We start from the raw sequence: 25,838 nt of genomic DNA on the forward strand, positions 1-25,838 counted from the left end.
TAGGCAGCTCACAAGATCTAAACATGAAGCATAAATCGGAGAAGAAAACCATCTAGCTACTGCTATGGACCCGTAGTCCAGAGATGAACTACTCACGCATCACTTCGGAGGCGGGCATGGCGATGTAGAGGCCTCCGGTGATGACCTCCCTCCCCGGCAGGGTGGCGGGAAGAGCTTCAGAACCCTCCCGAGCTAGGGTCAGTGATGGCGGTCGCGATGGAACTTTTCGTGGATGGAGACTCACGTATTTAGATTTTCCCCGAACAGGTGAATAAATGCGGAAGGGCGAGTTCGGTGGGTGCCCGAGGGGCCCACTCCACCCCTAGGCGCGGCCAGGGCCTGGGCCACGCCAAGGGCAGGTGTGGCCGCCTCGTGGCTCGTCTCCGTCTCTCCTCTGGACTCTGTCTTCGTTACAGTAAAATAGGAACCTCGGCTTTTGTTTTGTCCAATTCCAGGAATATTTCCTGTACAACTTTTCTGAAATACAAAACAGCACAAAACAGGGAACTGGCACTATGGAATCTTATCAATAGGTTAGTTCCGGAAAATGTATAAAAGTGCAACGAAGTGTAAACAAAACAAATAGAAATTGGTGTAAAACAAGCATGGAGCATAAAAAATTATAGATACGTTTGCAAAGTATCAGTTTTGTATTTAGGTATTCTGATCCACAATTTGGGACTAACGAACATTGAATGGAAACACATTGAGGAGCACCTCAAGAAGAAGCTAAGTAGCTAGGAATTAGAAAATATATTATTTGTTGGTGAAATATTGTAGAAACTCAATTCGGCTCCCGGGTGCGTATGATCTCTCTACCATAAAAACATATTTCCAAGTGTTAAAAAATTTTGACAAAAAAATTTACATTTACATCTCCATAATATATGTGTATTCGTCAAGTTTCACGAAAAAATAATATTTTTTGTAGTCTAAGTGAAAAAGAGAAATTTTATCTTGTGACAAGTCTTTGTTTCAGCACCGAATTTTGTCTTTTTTACACACGTCACATAACATGTCGATTTTTCATGAAACAACTTTGTGAGCGTGTAGCACATGAAGATGTACGTGCGAAATTTTTGTTTCAATTTTTTTGACATTTTAAAATGTGTCTAACATGTATTTCAAAATAAAGGGAGCATATGCTCCCGCCAAAACATCGCTCCCGAAATATTGGTCTTATTGATTCAATACTAAGAAAAGGGGTACTCTATGTGATATCATTCTTCTAGCTGCCAACATGAATCCTTCATTGGATATATTACTTTTTATTGAGGTTATTTTGGGGGAGGTGATAGCGAAAAAGAAATACTAATTGGTCATATGAAATGTGGTCCATCGATGGAACAATCATGGTGGTGTTGGTATCCAAAACATTAAGTTTATAAACTCATCTATCCTCGGTAAATGATTTTTCAAGCTTCTTACATAGAACATCGTTTAGAAAAACCTAAGGATAAGAAATTGTATTTTCTCACATTCATTATCGCAGGTTTAGTGGAAACAAGGGGACTCACACTTTTGGACTTGTGTGACAGGGATAAAGAAATACTTATTCCACTTTGGATTATTTACTATTAAGGATGGCTCACTAATCGGGTTCTGTTATGATAAGTCCCTAAGGACTACCACTTTGGATTATTTAGTATTAAGGATGGCTCTTAAATCGGGCTCTCACGACAAAAATTGTGGTCATGGTTGTTGCATGTGGTTGCTCTAGCAAGTAGCAGAGGATGGGTCAGCATCACATGTGGTTGTCTACTAGGAGGACCATGAAACCCTCCCACGACATCGTCAACTCCTACGTGCACTCCCTGACTATGGTGTGAATGTTGCCATGAATGAGATTTCAGTGTTCGCAATACCACGTTTTCTTCACGTGTCATTCTTGTCTAGCCACCTTCGATGTCCCATGTAGACAGTTTTCGAAGACCCGGGATCCTTACCAAGTTGTCAAAATGTCATCTCTTCCATGCACCTGACACATGCCTTGTGTCCATGGCACACATGGCACGCAATATATTCGTATTCGAGGTTGTCCTGCACCATCGTGATCAACGCGACCCTCAAAAGGAAATACTCTTCTGCGACGACGCCCCATATATCTACCCCTTCCTCATCCAACAATGTGTTAACTCCTCCTTCAATAGCTGGAGATACATGTTGATATCGTTTCATTGCTATGTCGACCCCTTGAATTAGCATACTTACATGTATGTACTTCCTCTTCATGCACAACCAGGAGAAAGGTTGTACATCCATAAAAACACGGGACAAGTGCTATGTGTGTTGCTATAGTTTCCAAAAAGGTTGAGTCCGTCGGTGCTTGTACCCAACCTGATGTTCCTAGGCTTTTCCACGAAACTTCCGTATTCAGTGTCTAATGCTTTCCACTAGTTTTCATCCGAAGGGTGTGTCAGCAGTCGGTTTTCAAACCGCACTGGACCATTTAGCACTGCTCCTTGTTTTCACGTGCCAGCGCATGACCTTTGCTTCGTTGCGGTCCATGAAGTATCGCTACAGGTGGGGGACGACCGGGAAATACCACATGAATTTTTGAGGAGCTTTCTTCCCTTTCTTGTATCGATTAGTGTCGCACACCGGACATTTCGTCTTGTCCACGTCCTTGTTCTGATAAATTATGTAGTCATTTATACAGGTATGGTGCGATAAATCGAGAGGAAACGGATTCTTTTAGCCTCGTCTAGACTACCAGGACATGTGTTCCCTACAAGAAGGCGATTTTTCCAGTATGTCCGCTGGTCGTCAACGCTTGTGTCCGTCCATACATGTTTTACCTATATCCAGAGAACATACAGAGCTACTCTCAAGCGGGACTCCTTCGACCCGCGACCTGCATCGTACAACGGAGTATTCGAGTATGTTTCTAGTTACTCCATTTGATTTCCGTCTACCTGCATCTCTGGCATCCGTCGCCTTTTTGAGAAGCAGTTGTTGAACATGAGGGTCTCGCATGATTGAAGTTAGCGATGTGCCCATGTCCGCGTCTTCTACATTTTGTTCACCATGATACCGATCTCCATCATCGTGTGCGGCAAACTCTTCATCGCCGGAAATGTCATGATGCCTTCTTCCCAATTTCTAGCTATCGCCACCCCATTGACCTTCGCAAAATAATCTTCATCACTCATCCGCTAAGTGTGGGCCTGCATGAGACCACTCACGAGAAGGAGCCCCTACAATTTTCCTGAAAAGGGCTTGAGAAATTTTCCTATTTTGCATCTTCAACAAAGACACAATATCTATGTACGGTTATTTCGATACAGGTCGACAGTCGTGTGTTTCAGATATCTATCCATGACACTTTCCCTCATCTTGATGACCAATATCACCTGCACGGAAAGAGAATTGATTAGAACCATCGATCGGTTTTCATAGAAAATTTCGGCATGGCCTGGCTAGAAAATAGGACCTACGAGGAGCGCCAAAAATTTGCTGAAACAGAAACTTAACGAATCAATATTTTGGAAAAACATTGGCAACTCATTTTCATTTTATCACATCCTTCGGTTGTAAATACAAACAATCACATATATGTGCAATCGGATTCGCCAATTTCAAAGTTTCATATGTATAGGCAATTCCGTCCACATATTATTGATTAGTCACCTATTAGGTTGATATAGACGTCACGTCGATGTTATTTTCTAGATCTAGATATTATAGTGATCCATGCGGGATAGATCTATATCTAGATGTTGGAGTGGTCCATGCGGGATAGATCTAGATAGAGGGTGTGGTGCATGTAGAAGAGGGAGATTTGCTAAAATATATCAAATATTGTTGGTTCAATTGGCTAAAATAGGATGGGGAGGTGAGCTGGAAAGGGAGGAGGGTCAGGTTTGAGTGGGAAGTGGTGTTGTGTGGGATGGTGAGGGTGAGGGGAAAAAGGCTAGATATAGCCCCATGTTACCGCCGGCTATAAAGGTGGCTACAGGATCTGCTGTAGCCCGGACGGGCCAGGAAATACCACCGGCCTAGATATGCGCTGGCGATAAAAGAATACCTACGGCGCATCTCTGTGCCGGTGCGCTGGCGGTATTTCCTGGGCCCGGCCCAAACCGGGCTCAGCGTTATCGTCGGTGTGCCAAAAACGTGTGCCCTGACGGTATGGATTTATCTCCAGCGCACCACGAAGCGCATGCACCGGCGGCAAATCGCAGCGACGTGCACATTTTTTGGCGCGCTGGCAGTAACCTACACCTGTAGCTGTTTTGCTTGTAGTGGTCAGATAGTTTCATCCAAATCTTGCCTCCAAATTTGATTTTGGGATGTATAAACTGAAAAGCTACAAAATATTGCAGTTATCACTTGTGAAGATTTAAACCAGACCCGTAGCTTTTCTAGGCCAGTAACCTATCACATGTGTGGAAGAGAAGCATCGCCACCATCACCATCACCACAATTTTGGCAAGCTCCGGCCTCCTCACATCCTGCAGCTCACCTACATGGCATCAGGTCTGTCTTTGTCGTCGATACCTTACCGATGTTGCCGCCGTATCCACGATTCCGGGCAGCTCCGAACTATCCGACATTGTTGCCACAACAATTCTACGCTGCTCCAAACTCTTCTGACACTGCCTCTTCGCTCCCCTCCAACGATTCCCAACGCTGCAATGCCATGATTGCAAGATTGCCAGCGGCGGCCGCGCTTAGAACTCGCACACGGCGACCATGACCTTGTCGAGGCGGCTGAGACACGCGTACACCGGGAGGAGGTGGCGAGGCGGTAACCATGGCGGCGAGGTACGACCACCACCTCAATCCAGCCGCTCGACTGAAAGTCCCGCTCACGACCTCCCATCATCTTAAATCCGCCGAGAAACACGCGGAGGAGGGGTACATGCCAGTACGGGGCGTCGGCATGGCGGTGAAGAGGGAGAGGAGGACGCCGGCCCTAGGGGAGGATGCACGGCGGTAGAGTGAGAGAAGGATGGAGAGAAAGTGGAGGAGAGGGATAGGGGTGGTAACAACCTTCCATGGTGTTGGCGGCATCGATAGGTAATGGCGCGGAGCTGCATGTTGTGAGCAAGGGAGGAGAAGCTGTGTGCCCGGAAGAAGAGAAAAAAGCGTCTCGAGATGTCCGACCGCTTGACCGAGCACCTCTTTGACCCGTCCAGTGTGAAAACACTAAAAGATATAAGATGATCCACTGTAGACATAGTAAACAAGCTTAGGTGGAATAGCAAACAAAGAGCTATTTTCTTCAGCTTGATATAAGATGATCCACTGTAGACATAGTAAACAAGCTTAGGTGGCATAGCAAACAAAGAGCTATTTTCTTCAGCTTTAATATATAGATAGATTGGGGGTTCCTCTCCCGTTCGTGTGGCTGTTTTCTTGTATACATGATCGAGGATGGACGAAAACGTAAATCCAAGATGGACGAAAGCGCAATTCGACGTAAGAAATCAAGGAAACATTAACTTCTTTATTATTTGCTATAGATATATATACATTAGGTATAGATTGCTTCCACAGCTAGATTACAGTTTAACTTCTATCTATTTCTTTGTTAAGCCAAAGTTCCATTTGTTGTATGTCCTGGCATGGGCTTGCCCTGGAGGAAGTGCTGAAACATGATGAGGGCTTGTCGTGGACGGTGCAGAGGAACCTCATGACCCGCGCCTCGGACAGTCACCAATGTGAGGCCCTCGTATACCTGGCTCCAACCGCCAACCTGATCAAGAAATGCATCACACAAGCATTAGTTAATTATGCTCATGATTTCGTAAGAAACAATTAATTATGCTTGTTACATGTAGTATTAGTAGTTTAAAAAAACTAATGCCGTGTCTAGTGATAAAATGCGTGCGGCATGTCGCATGCAGATTGCAATCTCCATAGGGCCATGTGAAATCTGCGAAGATAATAAAGTAATTATACAAACTAGCATGGTGGTCCTCGAAGATGAAAATGCACCATCTTAAGTGGTTGGAGAGTTTCTGAGAAAGAAAGTTATGGTTTCATGGATATCATATTTTATGGTTAGAAACGTTTCATACAAATTTCTAGTATATATATATATATATATATATATTATTTCCGGTCTTATGCTAACTATAATTGTCTAATAGATCAAGTCAATAATATATAATTTATATACACCGATGTGATATTATCTACCTTTAAAAAGATCGATATTTCTGAGATCTAACTATATGGATAATATGCTTAAACCAATTATAATACTCAATCCGTTCCTATATATAAGCCATATAGTTTCAGGCACGGAAATTAAAGAACGCACATTTAGAAAAAAATACACCATATTTGGCTAGGTTTAACCTTAGGAAATTGAGGTGAGCTAATAGAGGACTTTGCATAAGATAAGAAAACCAAATCAAATCCCTAAAATATTGTACATACAAGCGGGGCAATGCAATACACCTTATATTCTGGATATTTTTTGCAAAAAACTATATGACTTATATATAGGAATGGAGGGAGTAATATTTACCCGTTTGATTCTTAAATTCTTATTTTGCAGCCTTACACGGAATGTTTGCGTATAGTTTTTTTTTGAATATTTCACATCTGTTTTTTTTATGTTTGCTTCAAATTTATTGTGTAGTTTGTATTGTAATTATTTTTTATACTGAATCATTCACATTGATAGATTTATGCACTCAAGTATGTCTTTATCATTTATCTTTTCGCATACTATATAAGTTAAGTTATTGCGGAAATTCAATTCGGCTCCCGGGTGCGTATGCACCCTCTACCAAAAAATCATATTTCGAAATGTTGAAAAAATTTAACAAATTTTTTTACATGTACTTCTTCATAATATATGTTCGTTCGTCAAGTTTCACGAAAAAACAATATTTTTTGTGATCTATAAAAAAGAGAAAACTTATCTTGTGAAAAGTATTATTTTTAGCACTGAGTTTTGTCTTTTTTACACACGTTACATGATAAGTCGTTTTTTATGAAACAAACTTTGTAAGCGTGTAGCACGAGAAGATTTACATGCGAATTTTTGATTTCAATTTTTTTGAAATTCAAAATATGTGTAAGATGCATTTTAAAATAGAGAGAGCATATGCTCCCATGTTCGAAAACACCACTCCCTATTATTTATTGCAAATATTCCCGCCCAAAAGTCGCTTTCAGCGTTCTAGCCTTTTTTAATTAGCTAAGCTTGTGTTAGATTTTTAAATTTTCGTGAATGGACTCAGCTATTTCCACCGACCTAGCTACCTAGTGTACCTTTTTTTTTTCTCGAACAGACTCAACTAGCGTATGTGTACATTGTTTGATATATTGCAAAAATGAAAGAACACATGTATACGTTTTTTTTTCAGAAGTCGGACACGGCTAGCTAGCATGTCTAAGTATTTTTCTGAATTGACATGGCCATTTGTTTAGTCACTCACGGGAGTTCACGTCTAAAAGGTTTTTCTCACCGACTCCACTGTATGCCCTACCAAAATGACTTCACACGCTTAAACTGTAGACACGTATCAAAACTACGTATAATCGCTCTAGATATGAATGTGTTAAAAGGAAACTAAACAGCTACGTCATTAAATAATCTTTCGTAAATCTCATCCAATAATTACAAATTTAAATATCGTAATAATTTAGATGATGTGGATTAACCTCATAACTCTATAGAACCCTGTATATTGCTTGAACTGATCTAGTGTATTTCCATGCCCATCAAAGCATGATTTTATTTTCGGTAAAGCATGCTTTAGTACATAAAAAATAATTTTATTTATATATAATTAAGCAACTTATAAGTGGAATAAGGCTGACCTCTTGGACATCATACCAAGGATACCAACTATTAGTGGTTGCAAGACCCATAGCGCCGATGGAGTATCTCGTTGCTGTCAAGGGGACTACTGCGTCCGTGTCTCCGCTGGGAAATAAATAAAACAAATATTATTTAAATGTTTAGGCACGGTAACTGAGTTGTGCGGTAGTCTGGAGCTGATAGATCAACAACAACGCCTCGGCCCCTTGTGTTCCAAATGAGAACTCATTAACCTTTTACAATAAACCGCTATCCATGGGCATGTTCTTGAATGTCAATCTCAACAAGATTGCAACCTTGGTAGTAGCTCAGGAAAATAATTATGTGAGGAAAGGAGACTTCCCGTGGTCCAACTATGGCCGGTTGCTGTTGGGCTGACGGGTGAACAGAGGAATATTATGCATAGATACAGATTATGCATATCTAATTGTTAACTCGCAGCAGCTACTTCGGAACGATTTCATTCAGTCAAATCAACGCATTTTGTGCAATTGTTCTGGTTAACTAATTTGAACTGGCCGCTGATGCCTGATGAGTTCCTGGCAGCAGCTTGCATGATGTACAACAGAATCGACAAGATCGAGTACCTATCTTAGCATGTACTGCTATTATGGACTTTGTGTAACAAAATGTTACGAACTGAACAATATGAGATCTAATCATTGAGATGCATCATGCATGCACCAATATGCGTATGATCAGAGTACTGTTATCTTAGCATGTGTGACGTTATAAGGGACGATTTGATTTATCAATACATCCAGAATAAACACTTTTGTGTTTTGTCAACGAACATAGGACGTGTATAATCTATCTGATAGCAGCCAAGATATTCCTTATAAATTACGTAGCAAAAAAAGACTATTGTAGCAGCTGTGTGGCGTTCTGAATAAGTTAAGAAATGATGATGCATTCAAAGAAAGAATTTTATTTCCAAAAAGGAATAAACTGACCTGAAGACCCATATCCTTAGACCAGCTTCAATAAGCTCTTTGTAAATAGGAAGCATGGACCTCGGAGCATCACGCCAGTTGTTATAGATGGGGTCACTGCAATTCATTTACTACATAATAAGTGAAGCTAAAACGAGCATAATCCTATAAAGCCTTTTTTGAAGTTGCACAGTATGTGTATCTGTACTGTCGTACAGTTTGTAAATTCTCGATAAGTGTCATGTACAAAGTGAAAACAAAAGGAACCAAAAAGCAAAGAAAGAAAGCTACTACAAGGCGCTAATATAATGCGGCACAGCTATTTTTGAGATTTATTCAAAAATAAAGCTATTTTTGAGATACTCATCTTCCCCTCCAACAAGCTAGCTATTATACCAAAATAAAAGCGATAGACACTTCACCATCCTTTATGTGCCAGTATTTGAAAACTGAAACCGCTCTACATTTTTCCAATTACAGTATATATATAGTGTGCAAACTGGAAAGTGAAGGAGCTAGCACGGACCTGCAGGTCACCCAGGGGTAGTTTATGGCGCCGGTGACGTTGGCGTGGAGAGCCCTCTGCACATCCGGCCGGTTGTAGTAGGCCGTGGAGTATCGATCAGTGCACGGGTCATACGATCCGGTCATCCATGGCTGCATATAACTATATAAGTGTGCAACAGCAACCGGTAGGGCGTTTTGCTTCGAAAGTTAACATGGCTTTACTGAACGACGACGACGGAAATCAGGGTCCAGGATACTCACGTAGCGTCCCCTTGGCCGCCGTCGGCTAGCCGTCGCCGTCTCGTTGCAGGTGGGCGTGTAGATGCTGTACAAGTCGATGTTTCCCTGCTCCTCCATTGAGACGTTGAACGCGGCACCGCACGCCGGCGACGGGTGGACGGAGGAGTCATCGATGCATGAGCGGTTGAGGAGGCGGTAGGTTTCGTCGGAGACCAGCCCGTGGTTCCACCAGAACTCGAACGTGCCGCGGTAGTCGTGGTAGTCGTCGATCACAGCATTCCCGATCTGCATAATAAATTAGGTTTCAGGCTGCAGCTAGAGATCAGGGCAGGCGATGAATGTCAAAATTAACCGTACCATGAACCCTTTGAAGTTGATGATGGGTTTCTCGATGCCTTTGTTGTTCCGGTGGACGAGCTGGGATAACTCCGGGACATAGTGCCCTGAAGTTTCAGGTTATGAAATGATTAGGAGAAGAATTAAGCACATGAAATTGAGTAGATTGAGGAGAAGAGGACAAGAACTTATGCCTGCATAGCTCTCGCCAGCAATGTAGAAATCGCGATACTTGTAATGTGGGAACTTCTCGAACCATTTTGCCAAGAAAGTGTAGGAGTCATGAGCTGCAACTAAGAAAAATGCCCCTTGTAAATACCGTTGGATGCCATGGGGGCAGAATGGCATGTAACTATACAGTGGCATCTAGATAACCTGCCTGTCCTGTTGTCGCCGGAGGTGTAGAGGTCGGAGGTGGTGTTGGTGTACGAGAATCCGACGCCGGCCGGCGAGTCCAAGAAGAGGATGTTGGCCACTGCAAGTTCACACTTTATTATCCAATGCAAGAAGCATGACATGCATAAACCTTTCGATCAATCAAGTTTGGTACTCCTACCTTTGTTCCACCGGTACTCATTCAAGAAGAGGCCCGCGCCACGCGGCGTGATGAGAAACGCGCCGAGCTCCTCGGAGGCGCCGTACGCGATGGAGGAGCAGCCGGGCCCGCCGTTGAGCCAGAGCACCAGCGGCGCCGGCTGGGCCTCCTCAGGCGCCTCCTGTAGCAGATAGAACAGCGACCGTCCGGCGCTCTTCTCCACCGTGATGTACCCTGAGTACATGTCGAAGTCCACCGGCGGCTGTCCAGGCAGACGGTCGATGCGGTCCGCAGCGTGGCCACTCGCTGCCGCCGTCGCAGCTGGCCGGAGAAGGAACATCAACACCGCTACTAGAGCTACCAGGGGCCTACGGCCGATCATTGTATTCATGATTACAGATGAAACTGTTGGGATTGGTGCAGTAAGCATAAATAGCGAGCAATTGACGTCATTGTTGGTTCGGACCACACGCTTTCCTGATGTTATCTTCTTTTTTCTCCTATATAATTCAGTTTATTGACCAAACGTGATTACGACCAGAAATACAAATTGAGAGACGGATTGCGACATTGTCACTTCGGTTACAGGACGCTGAGAGAAAGGGACATGGAATGATGGAAGATAAGAAACGGCGTCGATTGCTTGGAAACCATTTTAGCAAACTAGCTCGTTTGTAATCCTTCGCCCTTTGGTTTGGTCAGCCAAGTAAAATACACAAAAATATTGGAACATCTGGAAATCATGTAGTCTCCCAAGGCATAATTCTTCTGCATTGTTAAATATAAAGGACATTATGAAGAAAAAGAATTTCTATGTTCAGTTCACAGACTACGCATTATGTGATACATATCCAAAGGAAGATATTATTCACCTTTTCTATCAATGCAATTTCAGCCAAGGATTCTTGTGGGCTCTTGGAATAGAATGGAACACTGATTTAAATATCTACTATGATATGATCATGAACGACAACAACAGAAACTCTGAAATCGTTAGAAAAAGACCGACATTCGCGAAGGGAAAACAACTCGCTCCGCACGCGACAAGTGGCGCGTTGTGGTGTCAGAAAATTTCTGGGAAGTGGTATCCCTGCTCGCCACGTGTCGCAAGGAGAAGCAAGGTGGGGATGAAGGAGGAGAGAGGAGACAGAGGGGCTGCGTTGTATCAGTTTTCCCTTTATTTTTCTAGATTTGTTTGTTTTTAATAAAATATCTTGAAAACCATAAGTCCAAATTACGATCCGTTTTCACTTTTAAGATCCTCGCGTCGAGATATTCAAAACTAGATCCCATTTTGATAGCTTTCAGAATATTTTTTTTCCGTACTTCCAATGCCAGTATGGTTGTCCTCGTGATGTGTATCTAACTGTACTCGTGTTTCAACTGATAAGTACTTCTGTTTTTAGTGTATTTGATGCAGTTTTCCCTTTATCCACTGTACTTACTCGTGTGCGTTATTGTACCTGTATCAGTACTTCCTCGGATGCGCGACTATACTTCTGTACCTGTAGTTGCTTGTGTGCATCACCGTACTTCTGTACATGTACTCGCTCGTGTGCGCGACTGTACTCGCTCGTGTGCGCGACTACTGTATTCGCTCGGGTGTGCAACTGTACTTACTCGTGTGCGCGACTGTACTTGCTTATCTGCGCGAATGTACTTGTACTTGTTGAAATATTGGGCCTGCACTCAGTGAGCCATACTAGATTTCAGATTTTCCTATAAATCTCAAAGCCCACATAGTGGCAGCCTTGTGAGTTTGAGCCCAAGTTGGTGGTAGCTCACTAGGGAGTGGCAAGAGGTACAGATAACCAACCCTGCGAGTTGAATTTTTTTTACCCTAGGCGATTAGGGTTTTACTGCTCCGCCGGCGACTCTGTCATCGGCGTGAGATTCCACCGGTTACACCAGTGATCTTACCTATTCCTCCCTCTGGTCGACTGCTCGGGCTGACCCAGGGGACAGCTGGCCTGTCCGCCCGGCCTTGGCATCTTCTAGGAGGAGGTTTTTAGGTTTAGATTGGTCTTAGGCAGAGGGCGTGATGGCAGCATCGGCAAGCTCTTCTGGCGGAGGTAAAGGGAGAGAGGGAGATGAAGCACTTGCTCGAGCCTTGCAGAATTTAGACCTGAGAGAGGGATAATTGGATGATGTTTCATTGGAGAAATGGATCTTGCAGCGATGAAAAAGCAGGCTAGATGGCTAGCGGTAGCACGAGTAAACACAAGGAAACCGTTTAGTTCTGAGGCGCTCTTTGAGACCTTGAGGTATGTATGGGGCCTTGCCAATGATCCAGAGCTTCGTGAAGTGGATGATAACCTCTTCACCTTCAAATTTTTCTGTTTGGGTGATTGGAATAAAGTGATGCACCAGGGTCCGTGGCTGTTCCGCAAATTGGTTGTTGTTATTGCAGAATATGATGGTCTGATCAAGCCTTCTGAGGTTCCGCTGGATAGGGTGGCTGTGTGGGCGCAAATCCATTCTATACCTGAACTGTATCGAGTCCAACCAGTTGTAGATCAATTGGCTCGAAGGATTGGCAGGGTGCAAAGCGTTGAGATGACTCATCAAAGATGGTATGAAGGAGATTACATACGTGTAAGAGCTAATATTGATGTGAGTAAGCCACTGATACGCTTCACACCGCTGAATCTGGGTGGAACAGACCGAATTTTATTGCAAGTGAAGTATGAGAAGATAGGATATTTTTGTGATGTATGTGGTATCATGGGCCATGACATGGAGGAATGTGGCGATGGAGTGCATCCCCCTGAGGCAGTACAGTATGGCAAATGGATGATAGCTAAAAGGAGGGTTCAGCTAGGCGGGCAACGTAATTTCAGAGCACCTTATGGTGGAAGATCGGGTGGCCGTGGTCGAGGAGGCTGTGGAGAAGCAGCAATGGTGCGAAAACGTCCTTCGGACGAGGCCTTTGATGCGGATAATTTGGACGATACTGCTTCCAGCCCTCTCAAGAAAAATCCACATGGTTCTGCAGATGCAGATGGGAAGGGAAAAGAGGGCAAGGGAAGTGCCAAACAACAACTGACGTTTGGCGGTGAGTCATAGGAGGATGAAGGTCATATTCTACCAAAGGATGACGGGAAAGGAGAACAGGGTGAGGGGAGTGGCGCGTCTAACCTAGTGCCACCTCCACCACCAAACTATACATCTCCAAGAGAAAGGAAACGAACAAAGAAAGGGGCAGACGGTAACAATTCAGAAGAAGTGAATGATATTGTCATGGCGACAGAGGCTGTTACAAAACCGCGCAAATAAAGTAGATCAAACAAAGAACAAGAACACAGATTTTTACGTGGAAAACCCAAACGGGAAAAAACCACGGAACGCACGGCGGCGTATCACTATAATTGGAGGAGTATTACAATACACGAGAGGACAAACCCTCTGCGTGCTATCAATATGGAGAAACTCTCTCTCATCTATTCTATGACTACCTTGGACTATATATAGGGGCAAACAACTCTCTCTCTTGGGGAACACGAAATAGAGTTGTAGATGTGCTACGTCTAGCACGGTTGGTACGCCGTAGTCCGTTAGGACTCCTTCCATAGTACAACAGGTAAATAGATTTCGGAACACAATACAACAAACTCCACCTTGAGCCGAAATCCCTTGCAACAGTCATAGATAGCATTCAACTCCTCAACTAAAGTCATCACAAGTAAACCTTGTGCCTTGAAACGTCCATAGGACTAATAAACTTCTCATGAAGTCAAATTGAGCAAATCAATCTTGGGTCGTCCAGAAAACAACACAGCTGTCAACAAAGCAGACATACGAGTCTGGGTATCCTGTAAAACCCCAGCAAAAGTCTGAGTCTGTGCCACCGACCTCAAAGAAACTGAAACTGCTCAAACATCAAATGACATAAGTCATCATATCTCCTGTGGTGCCTGAACGAGCGCATAGCTCATAGTGCAACATCTTGGTGCACATAACATTGTGAAGAACTCATCTCATAGAATCTGAATGTGCTACAAACAGAAGCACAAACGTCGGCAAAAATACTCATACAAGAGCATATGGTACGAAGGGCATCACGTACACCAAAAAACTGCCGACTCATAATGGTTAATGAAAATCCATGACATGGTCAAAAACTGCCTTGTAGAACAACTATCGGATGATGAAACCTCAAACATGCAATGGATCTTCAACTCTGCAATAGACCCCCCTTGAAAGAGCAAAGCCAACTGAATTGCACTGAAACTTACAGTACTAAATGTTGTAGTATCTATCAGAAAACAATATCCTTGCACCTCAAATAATCCTCATCACGAACTTAAGTAACAAAGCAAAACCTTCACATGCATAACAGCAAAATTACCTCCTCCATTTTTTTTCAGATAATTGAATTGTGTTCTTCATATAATTGCAGCAACATAATATCTGAACTTGCATCCATCATATCTCCTGACAGGTCATAATCCAATAAACTCCACCTTAAACTGAAAACTATAAAACGATGATCATACCAGTGTCAAATCATCGATCATAGGCGAAGTAGGATTCTTTCTTTTCTCCTTATCAGTCCAAACAGCAGCTCACTTATTTCCAAAACTATCCAGTGCAAACTCATAATTGGCTTGCGCCAACAACGCTCGCATCTCGACTTGCCATAGGGTAAACCTTGTGTCATAATACAACAGCTGAACATCGTACTTTATGATTTCCATGAGTCGATAAAACTGTGATCACAAAGCAGTACAAGAAGCAGTACAAGCCACAGAAAAATTCTAGAGTATGTAGAATTAAAACTGCAGAGCAAAAAACATAAACAGATAGCACCTGGTTTTGTTTTGGCTGGACGTAGCAATACGGAGAGCCGAAAATAAATCTGTAGCCTCACGTGAATGAGCAGGAGACTAGCTCCACCTCTGGACTTGATTCTCTGGACGATGGTTGTAGCTGTTTTAAACCAATCTGGTAAACCGTCTATGAATCCCACTAACGCACAGCTTCAGTTGTTCGTCAAATCAGCGGAAAAAGAATTCCTGTCGAAACATGGAAACTAGCGCAGGATGGAACGCGCCGCAGATCGCTCGGCCGAAATCCTGTCGATCCTGGCGAGCTAAGAAGTGACGAACGATGCACCGATTCCAACTGCAGCAGACGTATCTTCAAAGGCGGCGCACGGCCGCACGGGACGCAGCGGAAACTGAGTTGAATTTGTAGATCCAATCTCACGAAAAACAACTGTACCTTAGACTTGTAGATGCTGCTTGATGCCGCGAGACGCAGCGGTTGATCCAAACGACGAGACGCGGTGCTGCCCGCGAGCGCAATGGAAAGTCTCCCGGGCAGCGGATCGATCTTGAAGCCTGATGCTCTGATACCACTTGTTACAAAACCGTGCAAATAAAGTAGATCAAACAAAGAACAAGAACACAGATTTTTACGTGGAAAACCCAAACGGGAAAAAACCACGGAACGCACGGCGGCGTATCACTATAATTGGAGGAGTATTACAATACACGAGAGGACAAACCCTCTGCGTGCTATCAATATGGAGAAACTCTCTCTCATCTATTCTATGACTACCTTGGACTATATATAGGGGCAAACAACTCTCTTTCTTGGGAACACGAAATAGAGTTGTAGATGTGCTACGTCTAGCACGGTTGGTACGCCGTAGTCCGTTAGGACTCCTTCCATAGTACAACAGGTAAATAGATTTCGGAACACAATACAACAGAGGCGGCCTCCGAGGAGGACCGCCAGGCCCAATGAGTACTTTAAGCCTAAACTGTCGCGGGTTAGGCGATTCTGCGACAGTTAATGAGGTGCGCGAGCTCGCACGGATACACTCGCCAACAATCTTGTGTTTATTGGAGACACAGATTGCCAAGTATAGGATGGAAGGCTTGGCCTCCACATTTGGATATGATCATGCGTATGGAGTAGGTAGTACTGGACGAAGCGGGGGCTTATGCATCTACTGGAGCAACCCGTTAGTTCTAGACTTGAGAAATTTCTCGAAATACCACATAGACATGGTAGTTAGAGAGCCAGGAGAGGATCCTTGGAGAATTACAGCTTGGTATGGTGAAGCGAATAGAAGCTTTCGATACAAAACATGGGACATGATGAGATTCTGTAAAGCAGACTGTGATCTTCCTTGGTTATGCATCGGCGATTTTAATGAAGTTCTGCGGAGAGAGGAGCAGTTTGGGCCAAACGAGAGAGATGATGCGCAGATAAACCTCTTCCGGGAGTGTGTGGATGTGTGTGAATTAATTGATCTAGGCTACCATGGCCTTGACTGGACTTTTGAGAGAAGAATACAGGGGGGCGACTATTGTAGGGTGAGGCTGGATCGGGCACTAGCATCCACGGATTGGAGTGTGGGGAGTACTCCGGTGTCCCCCCCTCAACTTCATGTTTCTAAAAAAATTGGAGCTGCTCTAGTTTTTTTTTTTGATCTGTGGAGTTGCTCTAGTTTTTTTTTTCCTGATCTGTGGAGTTGCTCTAGCTTTTGGTACAAATACGTGGAGTCAAACTTGCCCGATTCATTCTTGATTTCGTGCAAATTGAGTTGCAGCTTGTTGCCGCCGCCGCTTGTTGTGGCCGCCTCAACCAACTTCGTCCTGGGTAAGGCGGCGTGAGACGTAGTGGAGGTGACAGCAAGCTCCTGACGGTGGCAGCGAGCTACAACTCGATTTGCGAAGCGGCGAGAACGAATCAGACAAGTTCGACTCCAGCGAAAGGTACGTCGACTCGTTCACTAGAGGCCATGATTCAGTGGCGACAAATGTAAATCGCATTGTGGTGAAGTCGAATGGCGCGAGAGGAGGTAGGAGAGAGAGAACACGTGTGTAACGTTTCGGTCAGTAATCAGTAGTAGTCGGATGTAAATTATGGCCACTTCGTGTTTTTATGTTGGAGCGGTCACGTGTTATCTCTCTCCTTTCTCCTCCCGCGCCATTTGACTTTACCGCAACGCGATTTACATTTGTCGCCACTGAATCATGGCCTCCGGCAAACGAGTCCACGTACCTTTCGCTGGAATCAAACTTGTCCGATTCGTTCTCGCCGCTGCGCAAATCGAGTTGTAGCTCGCTGCCGTCGCCGCCAGTAGCTTACTGTCACCTCCACTACGTCTCACGCCGCCTCACCAAGTTGGTTGAGGCGCCCATAACAAGCTTCTGGCAGCGGCAACAAGCTACAGCTCGATTTGTGTGGAAGCAAGAATGAATCAGACAAGTTTGACTCCGGCTAAAGGTACATTGGTTCTTTTGCCGGCGGCCTCGATTCGCGGCGTGAATCGCGTTGCGGTGAAGTCAAATCGGGGAAGAGTCTGCGCGGGGAGGGGAGAAAGATAAGACGTGCGTAATGTTTTGGTCACTTACCGGTGGACAGCCGTTCCGTGTTTTTCTGTTCCACGGAACCAACTCCACGTATTTGTACCAAAAGCTACAACAACTCCATAGATTAAAAAAAAACTGAAGCAGCTCCAATTTTTTAGAAACATGGAGTTGAGGGGGGACACCGGAGCACTCCCCTTGGAGTGTACGTTTTCCCCTTGCCAGGCTTCCAGGGGTGGCCGGCGGGTGCGTCTATGCCGCAGCCCGTGCCGGTTCCGAGACAACAGGCCCCGTATTCAGGTTCTTCCGCGGGGTACCGCCCGCCTTTTCGGCCGCCGATGCCTCAGCCGCCAATGCAGTTCGCGCCGCCTCAGCAGTATCCACAGTTTCAAAATCAGTTTCAGCTTCCTGTTCCTAATCAGCAGGGTATGGTGCAGCCTCCTTTGCAACAACAGGTACACCAGCAGCCACCGCCGCAGCCCGGACAGGTGAAGAAGAGGCGCAAGAAGAAGACCGCTGCACCCGGAGGGCAGCCGGTGCCTCCTGGAGGGCAGCAGCCACCTCTTATGGGACAGACCGTGCCGCCTCTTGGACAGCCGGTGCCAGGACAGATGGGGCAGCCAGCTTTGATGATGGGTTCTGTTGCGCCCCGGTCCCGATGCAGCCTTTGGTTCCGGTTCCTGTTGCGGTTGCTCCCGTGGTGAAGCGAGAAGAAGGCCGGAAAATGCTGGAAATGCGATGTTAAGACTCATGCTACTAAGGACTCGTAAGGCTATTCATTATTGTCTGATTTGTGATTCTGGGGCACATCCTACTATTAGATGCCCAATTCTGAAGTTACCTCGACCTTCGAGCTTCTTTGTTGGTTGCGGTAATGATGCCACCCTTGATCTTCAGATTCCAGACTCAGTGTATAAGCCACAGATGATTTCTTCTGGTGCACCCACAGCTTTAGTGCAGGTGTCAGGGGAGGGAACTGTCTCTGCAGCTGATGTTCAGAGTCTGATGGCCCGCATGTGTCCAGGGAACCCAGCATGGACATGGGAGGCGGTGCCCCATGGGGCTAATGCTTTTCTTATTGGTATCCCTACAGCTGATGATCTGTCCAGGATTGATGGTATGCAGATGAGTGTGCCCAAGGTTAATGCTCAGGTTCTAGTTTCTTCTTGGGTACATCAGGATGTGCAGCCTCTCTTTGTTATGGAGCCGGTTTGGGTACATGTCGGTGGAGTCCCGGACTGCGTTCGCCATTTCCTCGGTCTCTGGGCAGTGGGTTCTCTTATTGGCACCACTCTTGATGTTGATTTGTTCTCGCTTCGGAGTCAGGGGATTATTCGTGTGCTAGTGGCTATGCGTGACCCTTCAGTTCTGGAGAAGAATAATGGTTGCCTGGAGGTGGTTGCTCTTTTAAAGCTTAATGGTTATCTTTTTCGTTTCAGTCGTGAGGCGGTGGGGTTCCAGCCAGACCCTCGGTTTTGTCCTTTTTTCTGGAAAGAAGGAGGGGATGATGATGGTTCTCATGGTTCTGACGAGGACAGGCATGATGAAGCTCCTACTGATGCGGCGCCGGAGGCTGCTGGTATGGATGTTGATGGTCACCCTCCCTCGCATACAGGCACACCGGCGGTGCAGGCTCGCGCAAGTGGCGTTGACTCCGTTCAACCACTCGCCGATGACAGATAGAGGGCGGCAGATTGTGGCTCGAGCTAGAGTCGAGTCGCCGCACTTGGTAGCCTCTTCTCCTATGGCTCCACGGGAGCCCTCACCTTCCAGAGTTCGGACTTTTATGCAGGGTCGCACTCGTCCGGTCTCAGTTCTACCGCGGGCGCAGCAGCCACTGACTCCGGCTTCTACTTCGCCTCAGTCGGGGTCAGTGGGGCAGCCGCTGTCGGTGGAGACGCTGTCCTCTGCGTCGGCGCAGCATGCACAGCCGACCTCGCCGCCCCACCAGGCCGTGACACCCGCGTCGGGGCAGCAGGCCGCGCCGGCTTTGGCCTCGACCCCCGCGTCGGGATCCTCGCCACAGCCGGCCACGGCGTCCCCGCTTCAGACCGTTGGGGCGGCCGCGCCGTCGGTGCAGCAGGGAGTCGTGGTATCTTCTTCGCCGAGGCAGCCAGCCTCGGAGGGCGACACGCAGGAGGGCCGGATGGTCACGCAGGCCGTGCCTTCTCCGTCTCTACCAGTTCCGAGAGGCGCTGCGGCGGAGGAGCTGCAGACTCGGGGACCGAGCCGCCTATGGCGGCTAAGTCTTCCGAGACAGCGGCTCCGACGGCTTCCGCGCCTACGACGGTCATGGCGGGGATGATACAGGGGGCTTCTTCACCCACTACCCCCGTGTCATCGCCATCTTCTTCACCGGCTGGTTCGCCGCCCTCGCTCGCCCACCTCTTCGCCAGCCTCCTTGCGGCAGCCTTCACCCACGGTTCCTCCTCCGGTCGTTCAGCCCGACGGTGAGGAGGAGTGGGAGGTTTGCTCTTTCGGAGGATGGGGCGGGGGCGACGGATGAGGACGTCATGCAGCGAGCCATGCGACGCAAGGCGGAGATGAACCTCGACACGGCAGGTACTAAACAACCGTCTAAGTCTTTTGTTTCTTTTTCAGATACTCGTATTTCTTCTAATTTGAGTAGCCTAGGGATTTCTTTGGGTAGTCGTAATGACGAGATTTCTGTTTCGGCTAATGTGTTGAGACAAACGGAGCTTGACCGTTTAACGGTTGCCCCGAATGACTCCATTGGGCTCTGAAACGGCGATTATAGACGATGATGAAGATGATGACATCCTAGATGGTCAAATTCTCTCGGCTATAATTGGCAACATTTCAGAAGTTGATCTAGAACATGCGGAGCTTAGTTCTGATTTGCAAGCATCCGAACGTGGTTCTCGATCATCGGCTGGAAAGAAATCTCGTAGGTATGGCAAGAACTCTAAATCTAAAATAGTCTCTCGATGAATGGCATGTTTCGGAATAGCAGAGGTCTTCGCGACTTGGCTAAGCATTCCCACATTGCTGATGGTTGTAGAGATTATGATTTAGATTTTCTTGCTATATCGGAGACGGGTAGGCGAAATTTCTCTCAAAGTTTTCTCGACCGTTTGTCGGGCGGGATTAACTTTCGATGGTTCTCTCGCCCGCCACGAGGTAGGTCCGGAGGCATTTTACTTGGCGTCCGCATAGACACCATGACCGTCTTGGCTAGTTCTGATGGAGAGTATCATATTAAACTCGACATTCAGAATAAAGCCGACGGTTTCGTGTGGAGTCTGGTTGCTGTGTATGGTGCCGCTCAAGAAGAGTTTAAGGCTGACTTTTTACGTGAGTTGGTAAACCTTACAAAGGATAATCCCTACCCGATTTTAATCGGAGGTGATTTTAATTTGTTGAGGTTTCCTCATGAGAAAAGTAAAGGCCGTTTTGATGGTCATTGGCCTTTCTTGTTCAACGCTGTCATTGATAGCCTTGACTTAAGAGAGGTGTTTATGATCTGGTCGACGGTTTACTTGGGCGAACAGCTTGCCGGAGCCCACATACGAGAAACTAGATCGCGTGTTGATGGATACCGAATGGGAAAATAAATACCCTCCGGTGTCGATCCGCGCACTAGAACGTATTGAAAAACTGTCCGACCACGCTCCCATCCTTTTAACCACCGGGAATCCCACACCCGTTCGTAAACGGCCGTTCAAATTTGAACTTGGCTGGTTATATCGAGAGGGATTTCATGATATGGTTAAAAGGGTTTGGGACAGACCGGTCGGGGGGAGTACGCCCATTTTGAGATGGAATAATAAAATGCGTTCTATGCGCAAACATCTATCCGGTTGGGCTGCCCATACGGCTGGTATTCTTAAAAAGAGAAGTCTCGCTTATCAACTGTGATTGATGAGCTTGAGGCTGTTGCGGAGACTAGACCCCTGTCTACACATGAGATTGAACTTAAAAATCAATCCAATGAACAGATGGCGGGTCTTCTTCGCGAAGAGGAGCTCAAATGGTATCAACGATCCAAAGCTCAATTCATCTTGGAAGGAGACTCGAACACGCGGTATTTCCATGGCTTAGCTAATGGGAGACACCGGAAAAAACGTATTCACTCTCTTATTCAAGATGAAGGGTTGATTGAAGGCCATGAGCAACTCAAGTCTTACATTACAAATTATTATAAGGGTCTGTTTGGTCCTCCGGAGGAAAGTACTTTCTCTCTTAACGAGGACTTAACGGATGATATACCCCAAGTTTCTTTGGAAGAAAATGGCTTGCTAACCGCACCTTATACCGAGGAAGAGGTTAAGAAGGCAGTTTTCCAAATGGAATGTAACAAAGCACCGGGTCCGGATGGGTTTCCAGCAGAGTTTTATCAAACTTTCCGGGATACTATTAAATCGGACCTTCTAGATTTGTTCAGTGATTTACACATTGGACAACTAGAATTATTTCGTCTAAATTTTGGTGAAGTTATCTTGTTACCGAAAATTAATGAGGCAGAAAGGATCCAACAATATAGACCCATTTGCCTATTAAATGTAAGTTTCAAGATTTTCACGAAAGTGGCCACCATTAGACTTAATACGGTTGCGGATCATGTTGTTTTACCATCGCAGACAGCCTTTATGCAAGGACGTAATATCCTTGATGGAGTGGCGGTTTTGCATGAGACGGTACATGAGATGCATTCTAAGAAATTAAATGGGGTTATTTTAAAGCTTGATTTTGAGAAGGCGTATGATAAAGTTAAATGGTCTTTCCTTCAACGGACACTCGGGATGAAAGGTTTTTCGCCCGAGTGGCGAGCTCTAATTCATGACTTCGTGTATGGAGGAAGTGTTGCAATCCGGGTTAATGATGACACCGGACACTACTTCCAAACACGAAAAGGGTTACGCCAGGGTGATCCGCTATCTCCGATGTTATTTAACATCGTAGCGGATATGTTGGCGGTACTCATAGAGAGAGCCAAGTCTGATGGTCAGATTGAAGGTGTGATTCCACATCTGGTTGATGGTGGCTTATCTATCCTTCAATACGCTGATGATACAATTCTGTTTATGGATCATGATCTTGAAAAAGCTCGAAATCTGAAATTAATTTTAGCATCTTTTGAGCAATTATCAGGACTGAAAATTAACTTCCATAAAAGTGAATTGTTCTGCTTCGGTGATGCCCAAGACGATGTAGCTCCGTATACAGAGTTATTTGGTTGTGGGCAAGGCCAATTTCCGATTCGCTATTTGGGTATTCCGATTCACTATCGGAGACTGACAATTGCGGAATGGAAATTAGTGGAAGAAAGATTACAAAAACGCCTTAGTAGTTGGAAAGGTAAATTGTTGTCCCTGGGTGGAAGATTGGTACTCATTAATTCAGTACTAACTAATATGGTACCGTATATGTTATCATTCTTCATCCTACCAAAAGGAATTCTGCATAAACTCGATTATTATCGATCCAGATTCTTTTGGCAAGGGGACAACGAGAAAAAGAAATATCGGCTGGTTAAATGGAGTATAGTTTGTAGTCCCAAAGATCAAGGAGGGCTTGGAGTTCATGACCTGAAAGTCAAGAATTCAGCTCTTCTCGGGTAAATGGCTTTTTAAGCTACTTACCGAGGATGGGATTTGGCAAACTATACTTCGGAGAAAATACATCGGCTCGAAGACATTATCTCGGGTGGTTTGGAAACCCGGGGATTCACACTTCGGGCTGGTCTTATGGCGACAAAAAATGTTTTTTTTCGACATGGGACTTTCTCCATTAAGAATGGAGCGCAGATACGTTTACGGGAAGATGCTTGGCTAGACAATGCACCCCTATGTGAACAAGTATCCCGCTTTGTATAGAATTGCGCGTCGCCAAGGTGATACCATTGCAACCGTAATGGCTACCTCACCCCCGAATGTGACGTTCAGACGGGTTTTACTAGGACAAAGGCTCGTGGCATGGAACAACCTAATTCAGAGGCTTGGAGATATTCAGTTATCGCCAGAACCAGATGAATTTCGATGGAACCTCCACGTAGATGGTTCTTTTTCCGTAAAATCTTTATACAATGCGATGCTACTTTCTGATTTACCAGCTTGATAATAATAAGAAAATTTGGAAGATGAAGATACCATTAAAAATTAAAATTTTTGGATGGTATCTTCGTCGAGGGGTTATTCTCACCAAAGACAATCTTGTTAAGCGGAATTGGCACGGAAGTACACGATGTGTTTTTTGTCATCATGATGAAACTATCAATCATTTATTCTTCCGAGTGCCAATTTGCGAGATCTATATGGTCGATCATCCAAGTAGCGTCTACCTTGTATCCTCCGACTAGTGTCGCTAATGTCTTTGGCAATTGGCTTCATGGTATCAACTCAAGGTTTAAAATGCTTCTTAGGATGGGGGCGCTAGCGAGTTATCTGGGCGCTCTGGCTATGTAGAAATGACAAGATCTTTAACGATATAAATTGCTCTTTGTTGCAGGTTATCTACAGATGCACAGGTATTCTCCGTTCGTGGTTACCTCTTCAGCGTGTGGAGAACCGAGACCTGTTTACGGAGGTCCGTACACGGTTGGAGGATACGGCGAGGGATACTTTTTCCCTACATGGGTGGCAGCATAGTCTACGGATAGTTGCACCACCTAGCTCTTAGGCGTTATATGATTCATCGTTCCGATATGTATTTCGCCTATTTTTGTTTTTCTACAACTTTGGTCACTTGAGACAACAAACGGCTGTGTGCATCCTGGTTATGCAGAGGCTGGATGTAATTGCTTTTTGAAGTAATAAAGCATCCTTTATCGAAAAAAAACTGCTGTTAAGTCGGATCACTCTCCCATCCTTTTGCTGAATCGTATGGAGGCCCAGAACCAAAGAATAGCAAATGAAAAATTGTTTCGGTATGAAATTATGTGGGAGAGACATGGGGAGTTTAGATCCATTCTGAAGTCCGCGTGGGACAGTGGTAAAGCAACCACTGTAGGTGAGTTGCATGAGAAGCTCAACCGTACTGCTGTGATGATGACAGGATGGGGCACGAGCACGTTCGGCGCAGTCCGTTCAGAATTGAGGGTTTTGCGTCGTAAACTTCAAGGTCTGAGGGCAGAACCATCTAGGGTCGGCCCAACCTATGAAGAGCAAAAAGTAGAGCAGCGCATAATTGAGCTTTGTCACAGAGAAGAGGTGATGTGGAGGCAACGTGCACGAGTACAATGGTTGAATGAAGGGGACAAGAATACAAGGTTCTTTCATCACAAGGCCAGCAGTCGTAAAAAGAAGAACCAAATAAACCGTTTAGTTAAAGAGGATGGGACGGTGTGCGAGAGACCGTCTGATTTGGAGCAACATACTCGTGAATTTTTTGGAGAGCTCTACACTTCAGAGCCAGTGATAGGGATTGAGGAGGTACTCTCCCATGTGCCTTGTAAGGTTACAAGTGACATGAATGAGTCGCTAAATGCACCGTATACGGCCAAAGAGGTGAAAGATGCTCTGTTCCAAATGTTTCCAACAAAAGCGCCAGGTCCAGATGGTTACCCAGCTCACTTTTTCCAGAAACATTGGCAGTTGTGTGGTGATGAGATCACTGACATTGTGATTCGGGTGCTCAATGGAGTGGATTCCCCGGAGAAGATCAATAAAACGTTCATCGTTCTTATTCCTAAGGTACAAAGTCCTACATCGCTGTCTCAATATCGTCCAATTAGCTTGTGCAATGTGGTTTTAAAAATCGCGTCCAAAGTACTCGCTAATCGATTGAAGCAGATCCTACCGGAGATTATTTCAGAAGAGCAATCGGCTTTCGTGTCAGGCCGGCTGATTACTGACAACGTCATAACAGCATATGAGTGCTTACATTTTATGAAGCGCAACAGAAGCAAGAGGAATGGCCATTGTGCATTGAAACTGGATATGAAAAAAGCTTACGATCGTATAGAGTGGGTATATATGGAAGCTATAATGAAGAAACTTGGTTTGTCACACACTTTTGTGGAAACCGTGATGAGAGGTGTACGGTCTGTTACATTTTCAGTACTGTTTAATGGATGCCGAACTGAAGAATTCAAGCCAACAAGAGGAATACGTCAGGGTGATCCCTTGTCACCGTACCTATTTTTGTTGGTCGGAGAGGGACTTTCATGCCTTCTGAAGAATGCACTCACGTCAGGAGAGTTGAAAGGTATCCATGTT

The 25,838-nt window shown here is 45.3% G+C and overlaps 1 protein-coding gene across 1 annotated transcript; it reads right to left on the reverse strand.

Moving 5' to 3' along the window:
- Positions 1–5,432: 5,432 nt before the first annotated feature.
- Positions 5,433–10,727, reverse strand: LOC124707808 (serine carboxypeptidase 2-like). Its single transcript, XM_047239502.1, has 9 exons — positions 10,358–10,727; positions 10,181–10,276; positions 9,996–10,088; positions 9,823–9,908; positions 9,487–9,750; positions 9,245–9,375; positions 8,740–8,835; positions 7,786–7,891; positions 5,433–5,701 (listed from the first exon to the last, which is right to left on the reverse strand). Exons 1-9 carry the CDS (start codon positions 10,725–10,727, stop codon positions 5,537–5,539), a joined length of 1,407 nt encoding a protein of 468 aa, XP_047095458.1. The 3' UTR covers positions 5,433–5,536.
- Between the last annotated feature and the right edge of the window lie 15,111 nt (positions 10,728–25,838).

Source organism: Lolium rigidum, chromosome 4 (assembly GCF_022539505.1).
Source record: "Lolium rigidum isolate FL_2022 chromosome 4, APGP_CSIRO_Lrig_0.1, whole genome shotgun sequence".
Taxonomy (NCBI): domain Eukaryota; kingdom Viridiplantae; phylum Streptophyta; class Magnoliopsida; order Poales; family Poaceae; genus Lolium; species Lolium rigidum.

Excerpts from the sequence above, each read along its gene's own strand:
- LOC124707808 (XM_047239502.1), bottom strand. The coding sequence starts at position 10,727 with ATGAATACAATGATCGGCCGTAGGCCCCTGGTAGCTCTAGTAGCGGTG. Across the intron at positions 8,836-9,244 it reads TACCCCTGGGTGACCTGCAG|TGACCCCATCTATAACAACT; the intron begins GTCCGTGCTAGC and ends AATGAATTGCAG. Across the intron at positions 7,892-8,739 it reads CTAAGGATATGGGTCTTCAG|CGGAGACACGGACGCAGTAG; the intron begins GTCAGTTTATTC and ends TTTATTTCCCAG.